At 36.7% G+C, this 19,643-nt stretch overlaps 2 protein-coding genes across 2 annotated transcripts in view; both read right to left on the bottom strand.

Moving 5' to 3' along the window:
- Positions 1-18,295, bottom strand: part of LOC148948666 (MKRN2 opposite strand protein) — a 72,994-nt gene extending 54,699 nt beyond the window's left edge. The window contains exon 1 of the mRNA XM_089094580.1: positions 18,157-18,295. The gene's annotated coding sequence lies outside the window, so the exon portion shown is untranslated. The remainder of the gene's footprint in view (positions 1-18,156) is intronic.
- LOC148948667 (uncharacterized) lies at positions 15,564-18,158 on the bottom strand. The gene has a single exon (XM_089094581.1). The coding sequence runs from the start codon at positions 18,151-18,153 to the stop codon at positions 17,956-17,958; it is 198 nt and encodes a 65-aa protein (XP_088950707.1). The 5' UTR covers positions 18,154-18,158; the 3' UTR covers positions 15,564-17,955.
- Positions 18,296-19,643: the final 1,348 nt, after the last annotated feature.

Genomic DNA, 19,643 nt, shown 5'->3' with positions numbered 1-19,643 from the left:
TAAAAGAGTATTAATATATCTCATGTTGGAAAGTGGTGATGATTATCAAGTTCAAGTTGATAACACAGGTAAACAAATTATAATTCAGGGAAAAAGTTATAATCTACTTGATTTAATTTGCGATATTGTTGCGAATCGTATAGAACTTTTATCATTTGACAATAATCTCTACACCTTTCTAAATGCATCAGACTTCCCCAAAAGACTTATCGGCAATAACCAAATTCCAAAGAAATTAAGAGAATATAGTAGAGGTGTTAGTCCTCTAACAACGCCAACAACAACAACGCCATTCAAAAAAGAAGAAGAAGACGAAGATTTTAAATCAATCTTGGAAAATACTAGCTTCTTCTTCTTACTAGCTTAATTCTTCTTAAGAAGAAGAATACTAGCACTCCTAGCAGCAGCAATGATTTGATAATACCAACGATGATTAGACAAAAGCGAAGACGTATTGATATCAACTCATCCTCACAAGCAGAACCCTCCAGTGTGTAAAAGGGGAGTGGATATTACACTACGTGTTTACGTTCAAAATAGATGAAGTTTTAAAACATGTCTATGAAAATATTGGTGAAGCAGGAAGTCTAAGTTCCCCCACAACGCTTTCTAAAGTTGCCTCTGACATAGGTGGCAGCTTATTAAAAATTCAAAAGAGTATCTAGAAAATGGACCGAGTTATACTCTGCATCTGAATCGCAGGCTTCGTGGACAACAATATCGACAAACTAAAGCCCTTTTCCCTCTGCATATAATGCAAACTGATCTTTTAACTCTAGATGTGATTCAACAGCGTCACAATACACCCTACAAATATATTCTAGCTACAATCAGTGTCTTTAGTCGCTATGCATATGCCATTCCATTGCGAACAAAGAGAGGTGTTGAAGTTGCCCAGGCTTTAGAAAGTATTCTTGAACAAGATTGCTATAGAAAAATTCAAATTCGTGGTAGCAAATATGTGAATTCACATGTGCAAAAGGTTCTATAGAAACATAATACAAAGCTATATCATAGTCAGAGTCCGATAAAGGCTGCATTGGCTGAACGATTGATAAGAACGATTCGTCTCTTAATTTCGAGACATTGCACGCTGAAAAATACTGCTGCTTTTATTCATGATTTAGATAAAATCATACAAATATATAAACAAAGACCACATCGATCCCTGTCCGGTGTTAGTTCTCAGGAATTTCATTGCAGTGAAAATATATTTGATGCTTTTCTAAAGCCATATTCCAGTGAAAAAACGACAAAAACTAAAAATGTGAAGAAAAAATTCAATGTTGGCGATACTGTTCGAATTAATAGATCCACCAATATTTTTGAAAAGGGGAATTATTTATGGAGCACTGAACTTTTTAAAGTGTCCAAAATCCTAGACACTGAACCCAAGACATAACAGCTGCGAGACACCAAAGATGATGAGATCCTCGGTCGTTTTTATAAATATGAACTACAAAAAGTTAGAAACAGTAGTAAAAATTTATCAAATTGAAAAGATATCAAAGAGCCGTACTTGTAGGGGCAAGAGACAGTTGCTTGTTCGTTGCCTAGGATACAACTCTGATTTTGATTTTTGGGTTGTAGTTGAAGACATTAACAATGCCCAATGATTTCTATGTGACATTCATGATAATGTCTCTGACCCTCTCTACAATGATTTGAATAAAACAAGTGATTTTTGGAGGAAACTCTCTCCCACTATCAAATTTGATGGCGCGTATGAAGTGGCTCTTTTCGACTGTATTCTCAAAAATACATATGACATCCTGAGAAAAGATCACAAAGATGATATAAAATTAGACCCTATGATTGACCGCCACCACCCGATAGCGAACAACATAAAATTCAAATGATCAATTGGACGGATTATCCATATGTTGACTTACCCTACGAAGAACTCACCCTAATGAATGATTTATTTCGTTTTATCAATAAAACAGTTTCCGCTCGTAAAAAAGGAGCTTTTCATTTCAACTATTCAAAGGAAGAGAACAAGATCTATATTAGTTCACCCATCGCCGATGGAAAGGTTATTCTCAATGATAATATAAAAGATGTTCTTGGCTTGAAACTCAATATAATCAATGGTAAAAGTGCGGTAAACACTAATTTTGTTTTTGGTGACTACCCACCTGCCTTCTCCTCGGATACTTGTATATTTATTTACGCCTCATTTGTTGAAACATCCAGAGTTGGCAATAGCAATGTCTCCCTCCTAGGATTTCTTGAACAAAAAAACAATTAAGATCATATTCATCACTACAATATAAAGCATCTTCAGTATATCCCCGTAAACACTTTCTATTTGGAACTCTGCCAGTTAACACTAAAAACTAAATTAGGTGACCCCCTAGCAATATCAAAAGGTTTGGCTGTGATTACACGTCATTTCCGACCTGTCGTTGAGGGTGCTAAAAAAAAAACAAGATGTACAATGGAATAGCGGTGTTTAGTTGCCTAGACTGTACTTACTGAGTTGATACTCATGGCCCGAGACAACTAGGTTATGAGACAGGACATTAAGAAAGTTGCTTGTCGATAGAATACTATAATCCTATTATCTGACGGTCAGTGCGGTTTTATTCGGTGTTACGACCGGCTAAAAATTATATCATACCGGATGTGAATGATCTTGCATATTCCAAACTATACGATTGGAGCTCTGGCAAGAATTTAGAAAAAGTGCTTCAAAAAATCTAAGGTCCAGTGCGCGAACCCTTGGCGAACAATTGAAATCTCAACAAAATGGAAAAGGTTTAAAAAGGTCGAGAAACAAGGCATCACTCATCAGTCTCTACTCAGGTCAGAAACGAAAGACATCACCCCTGGCAAAGAAAATAAGGAAAAAGACGACACATACAGTAAACAGAAAAAGAAGCCCCCGGAAGAGAATTGTTAGATCGAAACTGGATTTCTTTTCATAGACTGAGCAATAGCATATCTACCGCATAAGGATTCCCAACCCTCAATCGCTTCATCTTTAAATTTATTCGATACAGAAAATGTCGATGTGAGTGTAAAACATGGATATCATGAACAATTTTATCCACAACAACCCCTTACTAAAAATATTCACTTTGAAATTTATTCCAATGAAGACGGCTTTACAGATATGTCTTCAACATTTATAGATTCACCTATCATTGTTCCGAAATTCTACAATACATTGCCAGTTCGTGCTGATGGAATATCCTATGAAAATTGTATATCAAATAATCTATTTCGTCAAATCAGTGTCTGCATAAATTGCAAATTGGTGGGCATAAGCAAAAATCTCTCGAATTATACAAGCTATATGCAGTTTATGTTGATGACACCCAAGTCATACAAGGAATTGAGAGGCATCTCAAATGGATATGAATATATTACTGATACTAATAGTACAGATGCACTTAAAAATGCTACAACTAGTGAATTACACCTAGTTGGAAAAATATATCATGAAATGTTTAATATACTTCAATGGCTACCACCCAATATTAAAGTGGATATAAAATTGACACTTGCTCCATCCAATTTCATTTTACGAAAAGAACTTCCTGCCAATCCGGATGTAACTCTCTCCCTCACCTCGGCAATACTATATGTACGAAAACAGCAGTTTAGGAGTTCTGTTGCTTTGGTAGTGAAAAAACTGAGAGCCAGTGGAAATAATATTAAACTACGTGTTCCTCATACGATCACCATTCAATGTCATATTGCCACAGGCTCACGTACCTTCACCGACTCATCCTTTATCACTGGCAAACGTCCGTCAAAATTAGCATTGGCATTTGTAAAAAGCGCTAGTGCAATAGGATCATGGACTGGATGCCCACATAAATTTGAACTGTTTGGGCTTTCATCTCTTGTCTGCAAAGTAAATGGAATCCTACTCTACAATCTATCTTTTGATAAATCCTATAGGACATTGTATTAGTTGACAACGCAAACCCAAGATCATGATTCAGAACTATATAAAAATGGTATAACCGAAGAAAATTTCGCTAAAACCCCTGGTATCATTGTACTAGAGCTGGCTGGCACTCAAGATATGAGTATAGTAATAACAGGGAGTATACGATTAGAGTGCAAATTTACCGACCCACTACCCGAGAGCCTTACACTAATCTCGTTAAATCAATTTGAAACCTATTTGGAAATCACTCCCGAAGGCATTGTTCTACTTGACCTTGCACCATGAACACCACTCAAATAATCCATGTATTTAATATGGACCCCTACATGTCCAAATACAGATCCTATTGTCTACCCTCGGACTTCATTGGAAAAATTCAAAATGCCAACGATACCCTAATCATTGTGAATAGCAGTCCGTCGACTGTGAATACCGCCCATTGGTTGTGCATCTTTCAAACAATGAAGACGAATTTTTTTTTATCCTCTCGGCCTACCCTATACATTCTACACTCCACACATTAGCAACTATATTGAGAGCAGTGGGAAAACTATTATTCAAATCGGAGGAGAGTACAGGGTCTGACGACTAAAAGCTGTGGTTTCCATGCGCTGCTATATTTCGTGTTCAGATGTCGCGGCTATACTTACAAGCAGTTTCTCAACATTTACGTAGACAGTCCACGTCTGAACGACCTTATAGTGGAAAATATCCTCTCAGACCTGTAAAGTATTTATTTTAGTGCCCTATGAGTAAAGTGATTAAAAAATGTATGTAAATTTTCTAATTAATAAAGAAAAGATGTATACAACAATGTCTTTCTTCTACACTTTAGATTTCTTCTTCTTCGGTGTATAGGCAACTGTCGAGAACCACTAATGCTGGTAGATCATTTTAATTCACTGTATATTGATCTTGATTGGCAGCAAAGTCAGGGTCACATTTTCTACAGTACAATGTAACTTCACTCTTGTCGTATCTCTTTGTATAGTCAATGATACTATTTGCATTCATATTGTGAAATTCACGTGTTTCAATTTGTCTATTTGCAGCACTATCACACACAGTATTTTCAAATGGTGAGTCACATTCGCTAACTGCCAAATAAAAATCACTAGGTTTATAGTCATAATAGGCAGTGTTGTCACAACGATGAAGTAGAAACCAAATTGTCTTATTACCCCAACAGTTGAATCGTAGTCCTGATTCTTCCTCCCAAAATAATTTAAAACCACGACGATACCAATCTCGTAGAAATAAACTAAAATCACGTTTGGGGTTCTTTCCAATCATACCAGGATAAGTATTATACCACTGATCACATTTGTCATAGTGGCGATTGGAGCATAGTTGTCCTCTAGGGTGAGTCACAAAACCCTTCAAGACATGAATTACAGCCTTTAGTTTGCGCTGCATATCCTGTTTATAATTTGCATGGATTTCATAATTTGCTATTTTCATTATATTCATCAATAATTGTACAATTCTCATATGATGACCAACTGCCAAGAGTGTACATACAAAGTGACATGTGTAGAACATTTTTTTTTTATTTCCGATGTCAACTCTCTCACAGCCAAAAATAAATTAATCCTCCTTCGAAAAAATCAGAGGGGTATAAGAGAGGAGTAATTTTGTGGCGTTACACAACCCCTTTTGAAGAGAGAGCCATCTACATAAAATATAAGGCAACGTTTCAAAAAGTATGACCACGATGTTATTCCGCTTTATTTCAATTAATATGTCAATAAATTGAGTATAAGCATTTGAGTCATGTCGTAAAAGCTTCATACAATAGTCCAATGGGGGAGTCAGTTTTCATAATATTGTCAAGTGTCCCCTGTGAGAATATCTTCCGTTGAAGTGATAACTCGAGAAAATCGTCATTCAAAATCAAATGTTTTTGCATAATCACAAAATTTGACCTAATTCTCTCTTTCTCAAATTATTTTCGTTTTTCAATCCTAACACTCTCACTGCTGATAATTTCGGAGACCACACTGCCTTTCCATGACGATAAATAAAAGTTCAAATAGGGATAAAATCCTTTTAATAGACAGTGATGATAGAAATTCACAAAAATACCAGATATTTCGGTCACATATACAGTGACCGTCATCAGTAGTAAAACTAAAATAAAACAATTTAAAACAAAAGTTTATATACTAAATCAAATAACACTACATATTGTTTTCATATACATAACAATATGTAGTGTTATTTGATTTAGTATCAAAAACTCCACAAAAGTAATTACACTAAAAAATCAATTTGCTTGGAAAATATGATAACTTTTTGAAAATTGTCAAAAATTGCCCAGGAAAAAGTTTAACGCTTTCCAAAATAATGTGGAGGATGGAAAAAATTTCTTTGTTTTTAGCATCAGGAGAATAAATTATTGTGATACAGCAGCAGTGATATTACACTTACCAGAATCACTATTGACCAGTTTTAAAATATTAATCAAAAAAACTTTTCCACAAAACAAGTTTTTCACAGAAAAGTAAAAAGCTCCATTAAACAAAAATGAGCAAGAATAAAATCAAATAATCTACCAAGCGTGAAACTACCACAAATCAGCATCGATAAATAAATGAAACCCTAAACGAACAGAAATTACAATAATTAACCGAGCCAAACTCAAAACGAGCAGAAATTAACATAAGTTGGACTCAAAACCCTTATGCCTTCCCAAGGCCAGAACAAAATATGCACTTTACTAGAAAAATTTAAATGTTTTTACTTTTATAACCTTAATAAATCAAATAATATTTGCATTTTGATTACTAAATATCAGTATATGTATATTAAACTGACAATGCACATTCATTTGTATTTTTTCAGCAAAGTGCAAATTTTGTTCTGGCCTTGGTAAAGCATCGGGGTTATGTAAATTTTTGCTCGTTTTGAGTTTGACTCGGTTATTTATTGTAATTTCTGTTCGTTTTTGGTTTCATTTATTTATCGATGCTTATTTGTGGTAGTTTCCCTCTTGGTAGATTATTTGATTTTATTTTTGCTCATTTTTTGTTTAATGGAGTTCTTCACTTTTCTCTGAAAAACTTATTTTGTGGAAAACGTTTTTTTAATTAATTTCTGTTCATTTTATATTGACATAGTCTTTTCAGGGAAAAAGAAAATAACACATTAAATCTTTTCGTTTTTTAAGACTTTATAGTTTGGCCTGCTATTTGTATACTGGAGAAACATTTTCAGCAATTTTTAACAACATACACCCTTTTAAAAATCCGGACACAAATAATACTGTTTAATTTAGTTTCACACCTCCTCTAGTGGACCTGAAATGGAAAACTTGATACCATTCGCAAAAAAACCTGTTTACTTTCTTAGATAGCTTGGATACACTTACGCTATTCTGATTTGGTTAAATTTTGAGAGCAGAAGTAGCCCCGAAAGTTTGAACATAATACCCTCGGTTGTTCTTGGGATACTGCTGAGATGCCTTATTGGAAATTAGCATTATCACAATGCATTTTGATTTAATCTTGAGCGAACATTTAGTTTTTAAACATAATGGGGAAATGGGAAGGTGTGTGTGGGAGGGTGGGAGTTGGAAGAGGATTGGTTGCTTTCCAGTGACTTTTGACTATTAAAAAGAGCATTAGCTCTTTCTACTTTCAATTAAATGATCCCCTTTCGAAGTTCCCACGACAACTCCTTCGATACTAAGTGCCCTGGTCTAACCAACAACAACAACAAAAATATCACTAATCACTTTTGACAATCAAAAAGGGTAATAGCCCTTTGAATTTCAAACCGAACGAGCCCTTTTTCAATTTACTATGATACAGCTTTCAATAAAAACCTTATATGCCCCCAGGACATAACTTATAACCCTTGCCCTGAGGGTTGTGGGGGAGTGATCTCCTCAAAAACATATTTTCTATCTGGATACCAACTACGCTGAAAAAAAATGGCTATCTCAAAATTTTTTTGGGATGTGGGGGGGGGAAGGCTGGGCGTGGGGGGGGGAGGGGGCTAGTTGCCCTCCAATAACTTTCGACTATTAAAAAGGACACTAGCTCTTTGGATTTCCACTCAAAGAAGCCTTTTTTGAAGTTCCTATGACAAACGTTCTTTATAAGAACCTTTTATACCCCCAGGGCATAAATTACAACCCTTTTCCCGATGGTGGATAGGGAGTGTCCTCCTCAAAAACATATTCTCTATCAGAAAATCAACTACGCTGAACAAAATGGCTATGTCAAAATTTGATTGGATGTGCTTGGGGAAATGAATGGGCGTGGGGGGGGGCTAGTTGTCCTCCATTCACTTTCAACTACTAAAAAGGGCACAAGCCCTTTGAATTTTCAATCGAATGAGCCTTTTTTGAAATTTTTACGACAACGCCTTCTATACAAGCCATATATGGCCTCAGGGCATAACTTAACACCCTTGCCCTGAAGGTTGTGAGGAAGTATCCTCCTCAAAAACATATTTTCTATCTGGAAATCAACTCCGCTGAAATAAATGGCTATCTCACAATTTTGATTGGATGTGTTTGGGGCAATAATGGGCGTGGGGGGGCTAGTTGCCCTCCAATCACGTTCGACTATCAAAAAGGGTACTAGCCCTTCGAATTTATAATCGAATGAGCCTGTTTTGAAGTTTCTACGACAACTTCTTCTATAAAAACCTTATATGCCCCCAGGGCATAACTTAAAACCCTTAACCTGAGGGTTGTGGAGGAGTGTTCTCCTCAAAAACATATTTTCTACCTTGAAATCAACTACGCTGAACAAAATGGCTATCTCAAAATTTTGATTGGATGAGTTGGGGGGAATGTTGGGCGTGGGGGGGGGTTAGTTGCCCTCCATTCACTTTCGACAATTAAAAAGAGTACTATCCCTTTGAATTTCCTATCGAATGTGCCTGTTTTGAAGTTTCTACGACAGCGTCTTCTATAAAAACCTTATATGCCCCCAGGGCATAACTTAAAACCGTTACCCTGAGGGTTCTGGGGGACTGTACTCCTCAAAAATATGTTTTCTATCTGGAAATCAACTAAGCTGAACAAAATGGCTATGTCGAAATTTGATTGGATGTGCTTGGGGAAATGATGGGCGAGGGGGGGGGGCTAGTTGCCCTCCAATCACTTGCGACTATTAAAAAGGGCACTAGCCCTTTGAATTTTCAATCGAATGAGCCATTTTTGAAGTTTCTACGACAACACCTTGTATTAACACCTTATATGGCCCCAGGGCATTACTTAAAACCCTTGCCTTGAGGGTTCTGAGGGAGTGTCCTCCTCAAAAACATATTTTCTATCTGGAAATCAACTACGCTGAAATAAATGGCTATCTCAAAATTTTTTATTCGTTTTGTTTTGGGGCAATAATGGGCGTGGGTGGGCGTGGGAGGGCTAGTTGCCCTCCAATCACGTTCGACTATCAAAAAGGGTACTAGCCCTTCGAATTTCCAATCGAATGAGCCTGTTTTGAAGTTTCTACGACAACGCCTTCTATACAAACCTTATATGCCCCCAGGGCATAACTTAAAACCCTTGCCCTGAGGGTTGTGGGGGAGTGTCATCCTCAAAAACATATTTTCTACCTTGAAATCAATTACGCTGAACAAAATGGCTATCTCAAAAATTTTGATTGGATGTGTTTGGCAGAATGATGGGCATGGTGGGGGGGGGGGGTGGCTATTTGCCCTCCAATCACTTTCAACTATTAAAAAGGGGACTAGAACTCCCAATTTCCAGTCGAATAAGCCCCTATTGAAATTTCTACCACGATCCCTTCCATATGAAGTGCCCTGCTCTAAAAGAAATAAATAATAAATAGCACATTATACCAACATCATTCTTATGTGCCTTCAGGGCATAACTTAAAACCCTTGCCCCGAGGGCTGTAGAGGAGTGTTCTACTCAAAAATATGTTTCCTATCTGGAAATCAGCTATGCTGAACAGAATGGCCATCTCAAAATATTGATTGGATGCGTGTTAGGAATGATGGGCGTGGAGCTAGTTGCCTTCCAATCACTTTCGACTATTAAAAAGGGCACTAGCCACTTCAATTTCCAATCGAATGAGCCCTTTTCGAAGTATCTACGACAACCCCTTCTATACGAAGTGCGCCGCTGAAGAAAAAAAAACACATTGTGCCCACACCGTTCGTTGCTTAGGCAGCGCTAGCGCGCTGCCAATGATTTTGGGCTCTCCTTAACAATACACGCTCTGCACTTGACTAAGACAAAAACTAATTCTTGTTCTTGTAAGAAATCAATAACTGTTTTATACAGATAATTCTAAAGCACTGCCTATGAAACAAAGAGACAGAAATTCATATTTATAACAAGTTTAGCTAATTCATAGCCAAACTAAGCTCTATAAAATCCCCTTCCTAATATTTTTCTACGATTTAAACTTGTGAAATTCCCAAAAAAGATTAAGCTATTTAACCTAATTTTCAGCAGAAGCCTTGTTCTAATGAGCCCAGTATCAAATTTTGGAAATCACAATTGTCATTCAGAAAATATGAATATTTTCACTTGACCATTGTAATTTTTCCTACTTTACAAGGATATAAGTTTTGAATTTTTGGTTTTTACCTTCTTCATTTAGACAGAACTGGAGTTAGGTTTTATCTCAGGGGGGGAAGTAAAGGTATAAGTTGCCCCCCCCCCTCCCCTGCCGCACCATCAATGCAGTAAATATTACAGTTTTTGCCCAAAATATTACAATTCAAGTTTGTTTGCCGCCCAGGGAGCTTGTCCCCTGCAGCCCCCCTAGATCCGACCCTGAATTTAGAGTTTATAAAGAATTTGATACACTCAAAAAAAGCTTTACTCATTCTAGTAATTTTTCTGAACTAAAGCAATTAGAGGAGGTGCAAATGTTTCTGTTAGATGTCAGATTCTAATGGTTTAAATGTATTCAATGAATCCATGCACATGTTAGGTACCACAGGTCCACGTTTTTCGATTGCTGATGAAACATAGCACCGTAGCACCGAGAAAAGGAGGGAGGAGCATTTGACCTCCACAAATAAAACAATTCCACACAAAATGATGACACTTTTTGTAATGACACAGAAACAATGAGCTTTGTGAGCCCAGAGCTGCATTATTATGAATAGTGCTATGTACGAGAATAACACTGCAGCGGTTAAGGTAGGAAATGAGGTTAGCAGTTGGTTTTGTATTAAGTTAGGAGGTAAGCAGGGTTGTGTTCTATCCCCCTTTATATGGATTATTTTGATAGACTTTGTCTTAAGGAACACAGGAGAGGCAATGGAAGACCACGGAATCAAAAGGGGGGGGGGGAATTATCTTGGACACAGATTATGCTGATGATTTAGTCATCCTAGATGAAAGTGTGAGCAAAATGAATGATATTTTAGAGGTTATGCGAGTTCAGGGTGCTAGAATAGGTTTGAAAATTAATAAGTGAAGATGAAAAGGTGACGTTGGGCAATGAAAAGATTGATCAGGTGGGCAGCGTCACTTACCTTGGTAGTATTATTAGTAAAGATAGTGGTAGCAGTGAAGAGGTTAAAAGTAGAATAGCAAAGGCTCAGGACTTTTTTCACAGTTAAAAAAATTATGGAAGAATAGGAAGATAAGCCTGCAAACCAAGATTAGAATATTAGAAGCTACAGTGATGACAGTGGTCAAATATGGCTCTGAAGCATGGGCGCTCCGAAAAGCGGATGAAGATTTGCTAGATGTTTTCCAGAGAAATTGCTTAAGGATTGTTCTGGGTAGCCAGCTGCCCCCAATAGTTCTAATGGCCCCACCCCTGTTAGCTCCATCTGCCCCTTCATACCTAAGAGGAAAATTCTTTTTTCTTGCCCGATTTCGACATTGACAGCCTACTAGCCAAATTCTTTGGTGAAGAAGCTGTACCGGCGGATGACACATATGAAGTACCTGTATGGATCATGGATGTGCTTGATGTAATTCCCCCTCGGTGAGTTTTAACATTCTTAACTGCTAATGGGGGGGGGGGGGGGGTAGACCAGTAGTATGGTTCAACGAAGACCATGGTCGGTTGTAGGGGTCTACAGTGCCGAGGGGTCACGGGACCCTTCTATTGCTCATAATACAACGAGACATTCCAACGAGTAGTATGGTATCTACGACTTCTATACTCACTCTTAACTATTATCGTTTTCATAGGGCAAAGTGTTCCAGTGAGCTAATATACTCTTATTATTCTTCTGGGTTCACACACCAATATCTCAAGGGACCTACAACTTCTATGAGAATATTTAGTCATTTATAATGCATGAGGTCCCAGACAGCAGTGAATGCGAGGGGGATTCGAGTGTGGGGTGACTCCGGCTAGTTTAGCTCCCGCTGTGTTTGATTTAGACAGTTTTGTGCGGGAGCTCGGCCTTAAAATTGATTATGAATTGACAGATCAGTTGCCACCTAGTGAGGTCGAGACAGTGCCCGCACCGAAAAAAGATATAGGGGGAGCAAAGTGGTGCCGGCTCACCTCCAGTATTACCAGAATCGTTCTTGCTAATAGAAACCGAAACTCTAGAAAAGGAATTGTTATAATAATATACCCATCGAAACAATTGGCTTTTTATGGTAATTCATAATATTTAAAATTGACTTGTTAAAACCATTCACCAAAAGTTGGGAGCCTGGAAAATTTTGCCTAATTTTCGAAAAGTTTGGAAAACGTCCATTAAATAGGAAGTGACCTTGCTGAAAATGTCACCGTCAAATTCATCGTATCAGAAAACCCCATTTCGAAAAGTTTCAAACCCGTATTATCTAAACAATTACAAGTAACGGATGCGTTTTTTTATTTGTTTATCTTTTATTTATTTTTAGGTTCATTTGAGCTGAAATGATCCTCTTTGGCTCAAGGTCAAAATACTATCGAGTGAGAGTTCTGAGATAGTCCATCAGGTTCTAGGCGTTTACCCCCCCCCCCCCAGAAAATGCCTTGCCACGGAAAACACCCTTCCCCCCCCGGCGGAAAATAAAACCCTACCCCGGAAAATACCCCCCCCCCCGTGGAAAATAAGGCTTTCCAAATTTGAGAAATTTTCTTTGAGTGTTATTTTTTTTATTTCTGTAGAGGGGGGGAATTTTGGCACTTGTGTATTATGCGCCACTCACTCAGGTTTACGCTGTGTAAAATTCAAGAACACACCGTTTTTTCGTTAGTTTCTTCGTTACTTTAGAAATAAATTTGGGTTATAGATTTGCAAATTACGGGGGGGGGGGTGAAGTATAGCGGGTCTGCATGCAAAATGTGTTTGGTACAATTATTCTGCATATTAGATAGATAGATAGATAGGTGTATTTTAAAGCCAAGTATACGACCATGAACACAGTAAAATAACAAAAATGAAAGGTAAAGATAACATAAACATTGATTAGCAATCATCATAAAACACTTAAATGAAGCACTACATTAACCTAATAATAGTACTTAATGCTTGGAGAAACGGTCATTTAAAAAAAAACACTTAACACTTGGAAAAAACACTAGAATGAAACATTACATTTACTTTATACTGGGATTTTTTTTTTTAGTTAACAAAATTTCCAGATACATCACTGTTCTTCTGTAATTATTTAATGGCCATATACCTAGAAAGAATTGTTTCCTGACTTCAAACTGTCCAAATACTTTACGCCCCCCCCCTAATTTGCAAATATATAGCCCAAATTATATTTTTCCCATATATTCTGTCACTTGTCTTTGTCTTGACTCGCGCTAAGCTGAAAAAAACTAACGAAGAAACTGGTTTGTTATCGATTTTTACACAGCGTAAACTAGAGTGAGTAGCCCACAATAGACATGTACCAAAACTTCTTCCCCCTACGTAAATTAGAAAAATAAAACTAAAATAAAATTCTCAAGTTTGGAAAGCCTTATTGTCCCCGGGGGGGGGGGGGGTATTTAACGGGGGGTATTTTCCGCGCGGGGAGTATTTTCCACGGGGGGTATTTTCCTCGTTTTTTTCCGGGGGAGGGTATTTTCCGCGGGGGGGGGGCGTATTTTCCGGAGGGTTAATCGCCGGGGGGAGGGGGAGTAAACGCCGGCCACCAGTCCATCAAGTCCGAATTATCTAAAAACTATGTAAGTAGCCGTCCAGTCCCAGAAGCCACAATTTTGGGTGGTGGGGGCACTCGTTCTTAAAGACACACATAATAGTCGCATCGTAGTCCATATAAAATAAGTGGTTATTTATAGAAACACATTCTTGAGCTTCATTTAATTGAGTTGATTCATTTGAAGTTCATTAAATTATGTATAGTGTTGTATCATTATGCATCCGCTATTATGGAGGAGCGATAGTGGATTTTTTCACGGGTGGAAGGATGCTTATTCTTATGCCCAATTTTTAGCTTTCCATGAACCTTCAGATAAATATGAAATAAGGAGAGAGGAGGGATAGAATTTAATATCTGGTTTCCCTTTATTATGAAAACATATTTTTGGTTAAGTCGGTATTATGGGGTGTCATCCTGTCGCGGACACATTTTAAGTGTACAATACTCATATTATTTCCTGAACAAAAGAGGGAAGGGTGGACGGAAGGTGGCCGGCGATTACCCCCCGGAAAATACCCCCCCCCCCCAAGGAAAATAAGGCTTTCCTAATTTGAGAATTTGATACGAGTTTTATTTTTTCAATTTCTGCAGGGCGAAGGAGTTTGGGTACTTGTTTATTATGGGCTACTCACTCAAGTTTACGCTGCGTAAAACTCGAGAACAAACCGGTTTCTTCGTTAGTTTTTTTTCAGCTTAGCACGAGACAAGGCAAAGACAAGTGACAGAATATATGGGAAATATATAATTTGGGCTATATATTTGCACATAAGGGGGGGGGGTTAAATATTTGGACAGTTTCAAGTCAGAAAACAATTCTTTCTAGGTATATGGCCACTAAAAAATCACAGAAGAATAGCAAGGTATCTGGAAATTTTGTTAACTAAAAAAAAAGAGAAAATCCCAGTATAAACTAGATGTGATGTTTCATTTAAGTGTTTTTTCCAAGCGTTATTATTAGCAAGAGTTGATGTTTAACTCTAGTTTGTTACCATGAACTGTGATAATCACATGTTTTTACTGGCCCTGCAGTTTAACACATATTTAGCCCAACAAGTTAACCCTACGTTTGTCACTTTTTTGTATAGCTCCTATGGACTTAGGCTTGGCCGTATATAGGAGGGGGAGGGTCAACAAAAACATATAAACAAATTTTTGTCCACACAGAAACCTCAACTCCCCCCCCCCCCCCGAGTGAAAATCCTGGATACAACCCTGGACCTAGGGTACTTATTATTCTTTGTAAAACTCATTATCATACTTATTTGGACGCAACTTATTATCAATGCCCAAAATACAGGATGTTTGGCATTGAAATATCCACATTATTGCTTAAAAAATATGCTTCAAAAATATTATTTAGACTCTGAACTATTCTCAAAGCATATTCTGAGACTGATAGCTAAACATTAAAAAGAAATTATTTCTGAAAACAAAACGCTTTCATCTCCAAATGCACTTGAAACATAAAAAGTAATTTATTGTTTCTAGTGACTAGAAAAGTTCCTTCAAAACAAGATAGGGTAGTCACGACCACTGTAGAGAAATATAAACAGTACGATCATCTCCTATCTCAACCATTAAACAAAGCCGGGCCGGGGTGCCGCTCCTCCGGGGAACATATAAACCAAGAGAAACATAAGCGACATTGTATTTTTTCATGGGTAGGTACGAGTGTAGCATCGGTATTCACAGCCTAGAGAACAGGAAAAGAAATAAGACAAATCGAGCATCTAGTGAATAAGGAAGAATGCAATACGTTGAAGATATATAAAATAAAATAATTTGTCAGGCTGTAATAATGCAAAAGGTAAAGATAACATTGGTTTGAGAATTAAAAAAAAAACAAAAAAAAAAACGAAGAATGAATTTATAAGGATAATCAAGGTAAAAATAAGTTTTATTTGAACAATGCCATAACGTGGTGACAATTGATTAGGAAATTTGACGCTTCGCATTGATTTATCAGTACCATAGTTTTATCAATTTTTTCTCAAAGGGAAATTATGTGGTCGGCATGAATAAAGACTCGCAGCTAAATTAAATTTAGTCACTTTCTTTTTTTACATATGTTTATTGACATTGATTTGATTTTTATTGTCTGTAGTACTGAGCAAATTAAACTAACTGGATGAGCATTCTAGAACAGGGCTTTCCAGTGTAAAGTCCCATAAAACTTTGGATCTACCACTAAAACGTGTGTTTGTCTTTAAATTTGCCTCTCATGCATCTTCGCTAGAAAGCAGAAAACTATTAATTTTTAGTATGACCTCTCTGATAGGAGAGAAGGTGGGTTTAAAGAAAAATATAACGCGAGGATTCCAGTATACAAAGATGATCATTTTTTGCATTTTTCCTTCTCACTTTGAAAAAAAACATTGTCACACGAATTCCTACTTTTGGATTGATAGAAAACCCTACTCTTAGAAAAAATAGAAGTGGCAATACTATCACTAAACACTAATAGAAGTGGTACCAATAACTAAGAAATAAATTACGCCAATTGCACAACTTTCCTCGGAGGCCATGAGGATCTTTCATAGCGTTATGAACAAAACTTTATTCTTTTTGCGCACCTTATGAAAAACCAAGAAGATTCCAATCCTTAAAACAGAGAACTGTTGCAAGTCTTTGAAATGCCAAATACAGACAGATGAGACAAAGATATTAAAAAGCAGAAAGGGACATTATAAAATTCTGTTAGCTACAACTCAAAGCCTGGGCGAGGGCAATTTCCTTAGAAAGCAAAGCTAATTATGCCAAGACAGCTAAAACGAGAACTGAATCTAAAGAATCAAGAAAAAAAAACTCAACCCCTCACCTACTCCAAAAAAGAAAATCCTAGAAATGCGCATGACTAAATTCATTTGTTTTTGGCATCTGCAAAAGTCTTTTACATATTAAAGCTTAATAATTAAGCCACAGCAAATTATGCAAGAAATCCATTGGTGGATCTAGTGAGGGGTCATACCCCCGCCCCCCCCCTCTGGCTCCAAACATGCCCTGGACAAAACAAAATTTGATTAGCAGCTGACAATAAACTTGGTAACTAGAATGATTAAATAATTTTAAATAATCTTAGCACAATTCTGACACACTTGTTAGCACTGGAAGTTTGTGCCGGAAATTTCCGCATTTGCTAAAATTTAATCCAAACACCCTTTTAGAAATTCTGGATTCACCGCTCAGTCAAGTCATAAGTCATACCTGTGAGATGGTACAGTAGCGAACCACTTCGCCGGCTCACCCCCTTTATTATTGCTTTCGCAATCATAAATAATACAGGTTCGCACCATTGTCCAAAATTGATCGAGGAACTGAGAAATATACAATGGATAGCTTAAAAAAAGGAAATGGGAGGAACTTTTATACGCACCGAGACTGTAGTCAACAGATATTTTTAGGACGATCGTACTGTTTAAATTTCTCTACAGTGGTCACAACATGCATAGCCGTCTTTGAATAACTCTGAAATATGTCATGACTACCCCATTTTAGCCTTGTTAGTCTGCCCCATTTAGTGTAAAAGATTTTAATCTTTCAGGGAAAAACTTTTTTTTACTTTAATGTTTATTTGGAGACAAAAATGTTTCTTTTCATAAGTTTTATTTTAACCCTAATCTTTTAAGCATTTGATAAATCTTTTAGAACAGAAGAGTAAAGCTCTCTTCTTTTTTAACTGACCAAAAAAAATTCGACAAAAAGTAAGACAATTACCAACCCTCAACAATTCATGTTTAAACCAACAAACTTTATTTGTAAAGCTCAAAGCCGAGACTGCGCCTAAGTTTTCTTCTTTTAACTAATAGCCAAAGCATTACGTTATGAATGCCACACCTGTAAAAGAGTGTGTGAATTTCTAAAGGTAGAATATAAAAGTTGCAGTTATTTACAAAATGACAAAAATTTATTGACTTAATGACAGATTGAACCGCACACAATTAACGACCAAAGCAAAAAGAGGTAAAAAGGTGATTTCAATGAAAAAGAAATTAGAGAAATATCAATCAACTGGTTTTAAAGTTACAAACTCTGAGAGCGTAAATGCTATAAGAAAGGTACCCGGAACAAAAAGCATAGCAAATACATAAAATATTTCTTCATCGAAAACGTCTGTAAATGCTGGTACTTGATTATAAATTGCTTCAACTACATTTGGCTTTTTACCAAGAAATTTTACACCATCACCACTAGCCATCATCACCTTATAGATCACTTTCTCTTCTTCTTCTGGCCAGCTGCAATTGCTCCTTTGGTTGCAATCACTGATTCTTCTTCCCTGAGTACAAGGGGTTTTACAATAAGATTGAAATGCTTTAGGCTATCTTCTACTGCTAAATTTTCAGCTTCAAATAAAATTGCTTTTCCGTTTTCTGTAAGAAAAATTCATTTTAGCATGAAAGCATGCTAAGATTGAGATTCAGCAGATACTAGTGATTATATTTTACCATTAACAATGGATAATGATAAGAACGAACGATTTAATTGGATATTTCTGACTAGACTACATCAGATAGAAAATTTCACCACAAAGAGGACACCTTCAGCTCACTATTTACATTTTAATTTCTATGCAACTAACGGTTAACAACAAATCTATTGAACTGGCTGTTCTTTTAATAATTTTCTAATAAACTGAAGATGTGCTTTGGCTCAATCTAGGTTTTGATGTGGCTATTAGCTTGATTTTACATCGAGGGGATCTAGACTTAGATCATTCCAATTTTAAATTTAGCTATATCGCATCACGTAGGTAGATATAACCGATTGTGAGTCAGCCCTTAAAAGAGTCTTACACTAGAAAGGGCTACGGTAAAAAAAAAAAGGATTAATTGACAGTTACAACAAACAACCGCGACAAGCAAACAAGACGAATCTGGATTCAGTGGTCTAAGTCTACGCAATCCATAAACTCCTCATTGCATCTAAGTTTGTTTACGTTTCACATGTACGATATAGCATTAAAGTAGGCCCAACACAATAGTAAGAATTGTAATATAAGCTTCCAGAGTTAATAGAATATTTGAGAATACCTCATTCATTTTAGAATTTAAAGCTATAGCACCCTCCACCAGTAAAAAAAAATATTGCATCACAGTAAACTGTCTACCATATTGTGCTGCAAAATGGTAACTTTGGCCTGAGAAGGGACAAAATGCTTTCAAGCAAAACTGGGAGATAGTCTATGAAAATGAAGAAACTTTTTATAGAGCTTCTGTCTTAGTGTCCTGCTGATCCCTGTTTCAATTCATACTGCTGTGTAGCAGTACATTCATCCCTAAACATAATATTACAGTCCAATCAAAATGAAAGGTTAACATAGAAAATTACTTATAAGATTCATTTGACTGAGTTGTTCATGCAAAACTTCATTCGTTCATTTACAGTACCATCAAATGGGGTTATTTTGAACCTTGTGGGTAATTTTGAACAAACTAATAGCTCCCTTGTGGCATCTACTGGCCAAACATAGTCTCTGTATATCATCCACAAGGTGTCATTCAAACCAGAATAACATCAGGTTTGATATGCGCATTTTTTTTCTTCCGTTTACTACGCACATTGTTACTGTCTAGTGCTGATGAGTCAGTAATATATTTTCCATTTTTGTGTAGTTTGTAAAAAGCGACATAAATACTTTTAGAGATGTGCAAGGAAGTTTTAGTTTGGCAAACTAATAGACACATACAG

Source organism: Artemia sp. Qi Xiang Cuo, chromosome 9, assembly GCF_049724085.1.
Source record: "Artemia sp. Qi Xiang Cuo chromosome 9, ASM4972408v1, whole genome shotgun sequence".
NCBI lineage: Eukaryota > Metazoa > Arthropoda > Branchiopoda > Anostraca > Artemiidae > Artemia > Artemia sp. Qi Xiang Cuo.
This window is presented reverse-complemented; position numbering and strand designations above follow the sequence as displayed.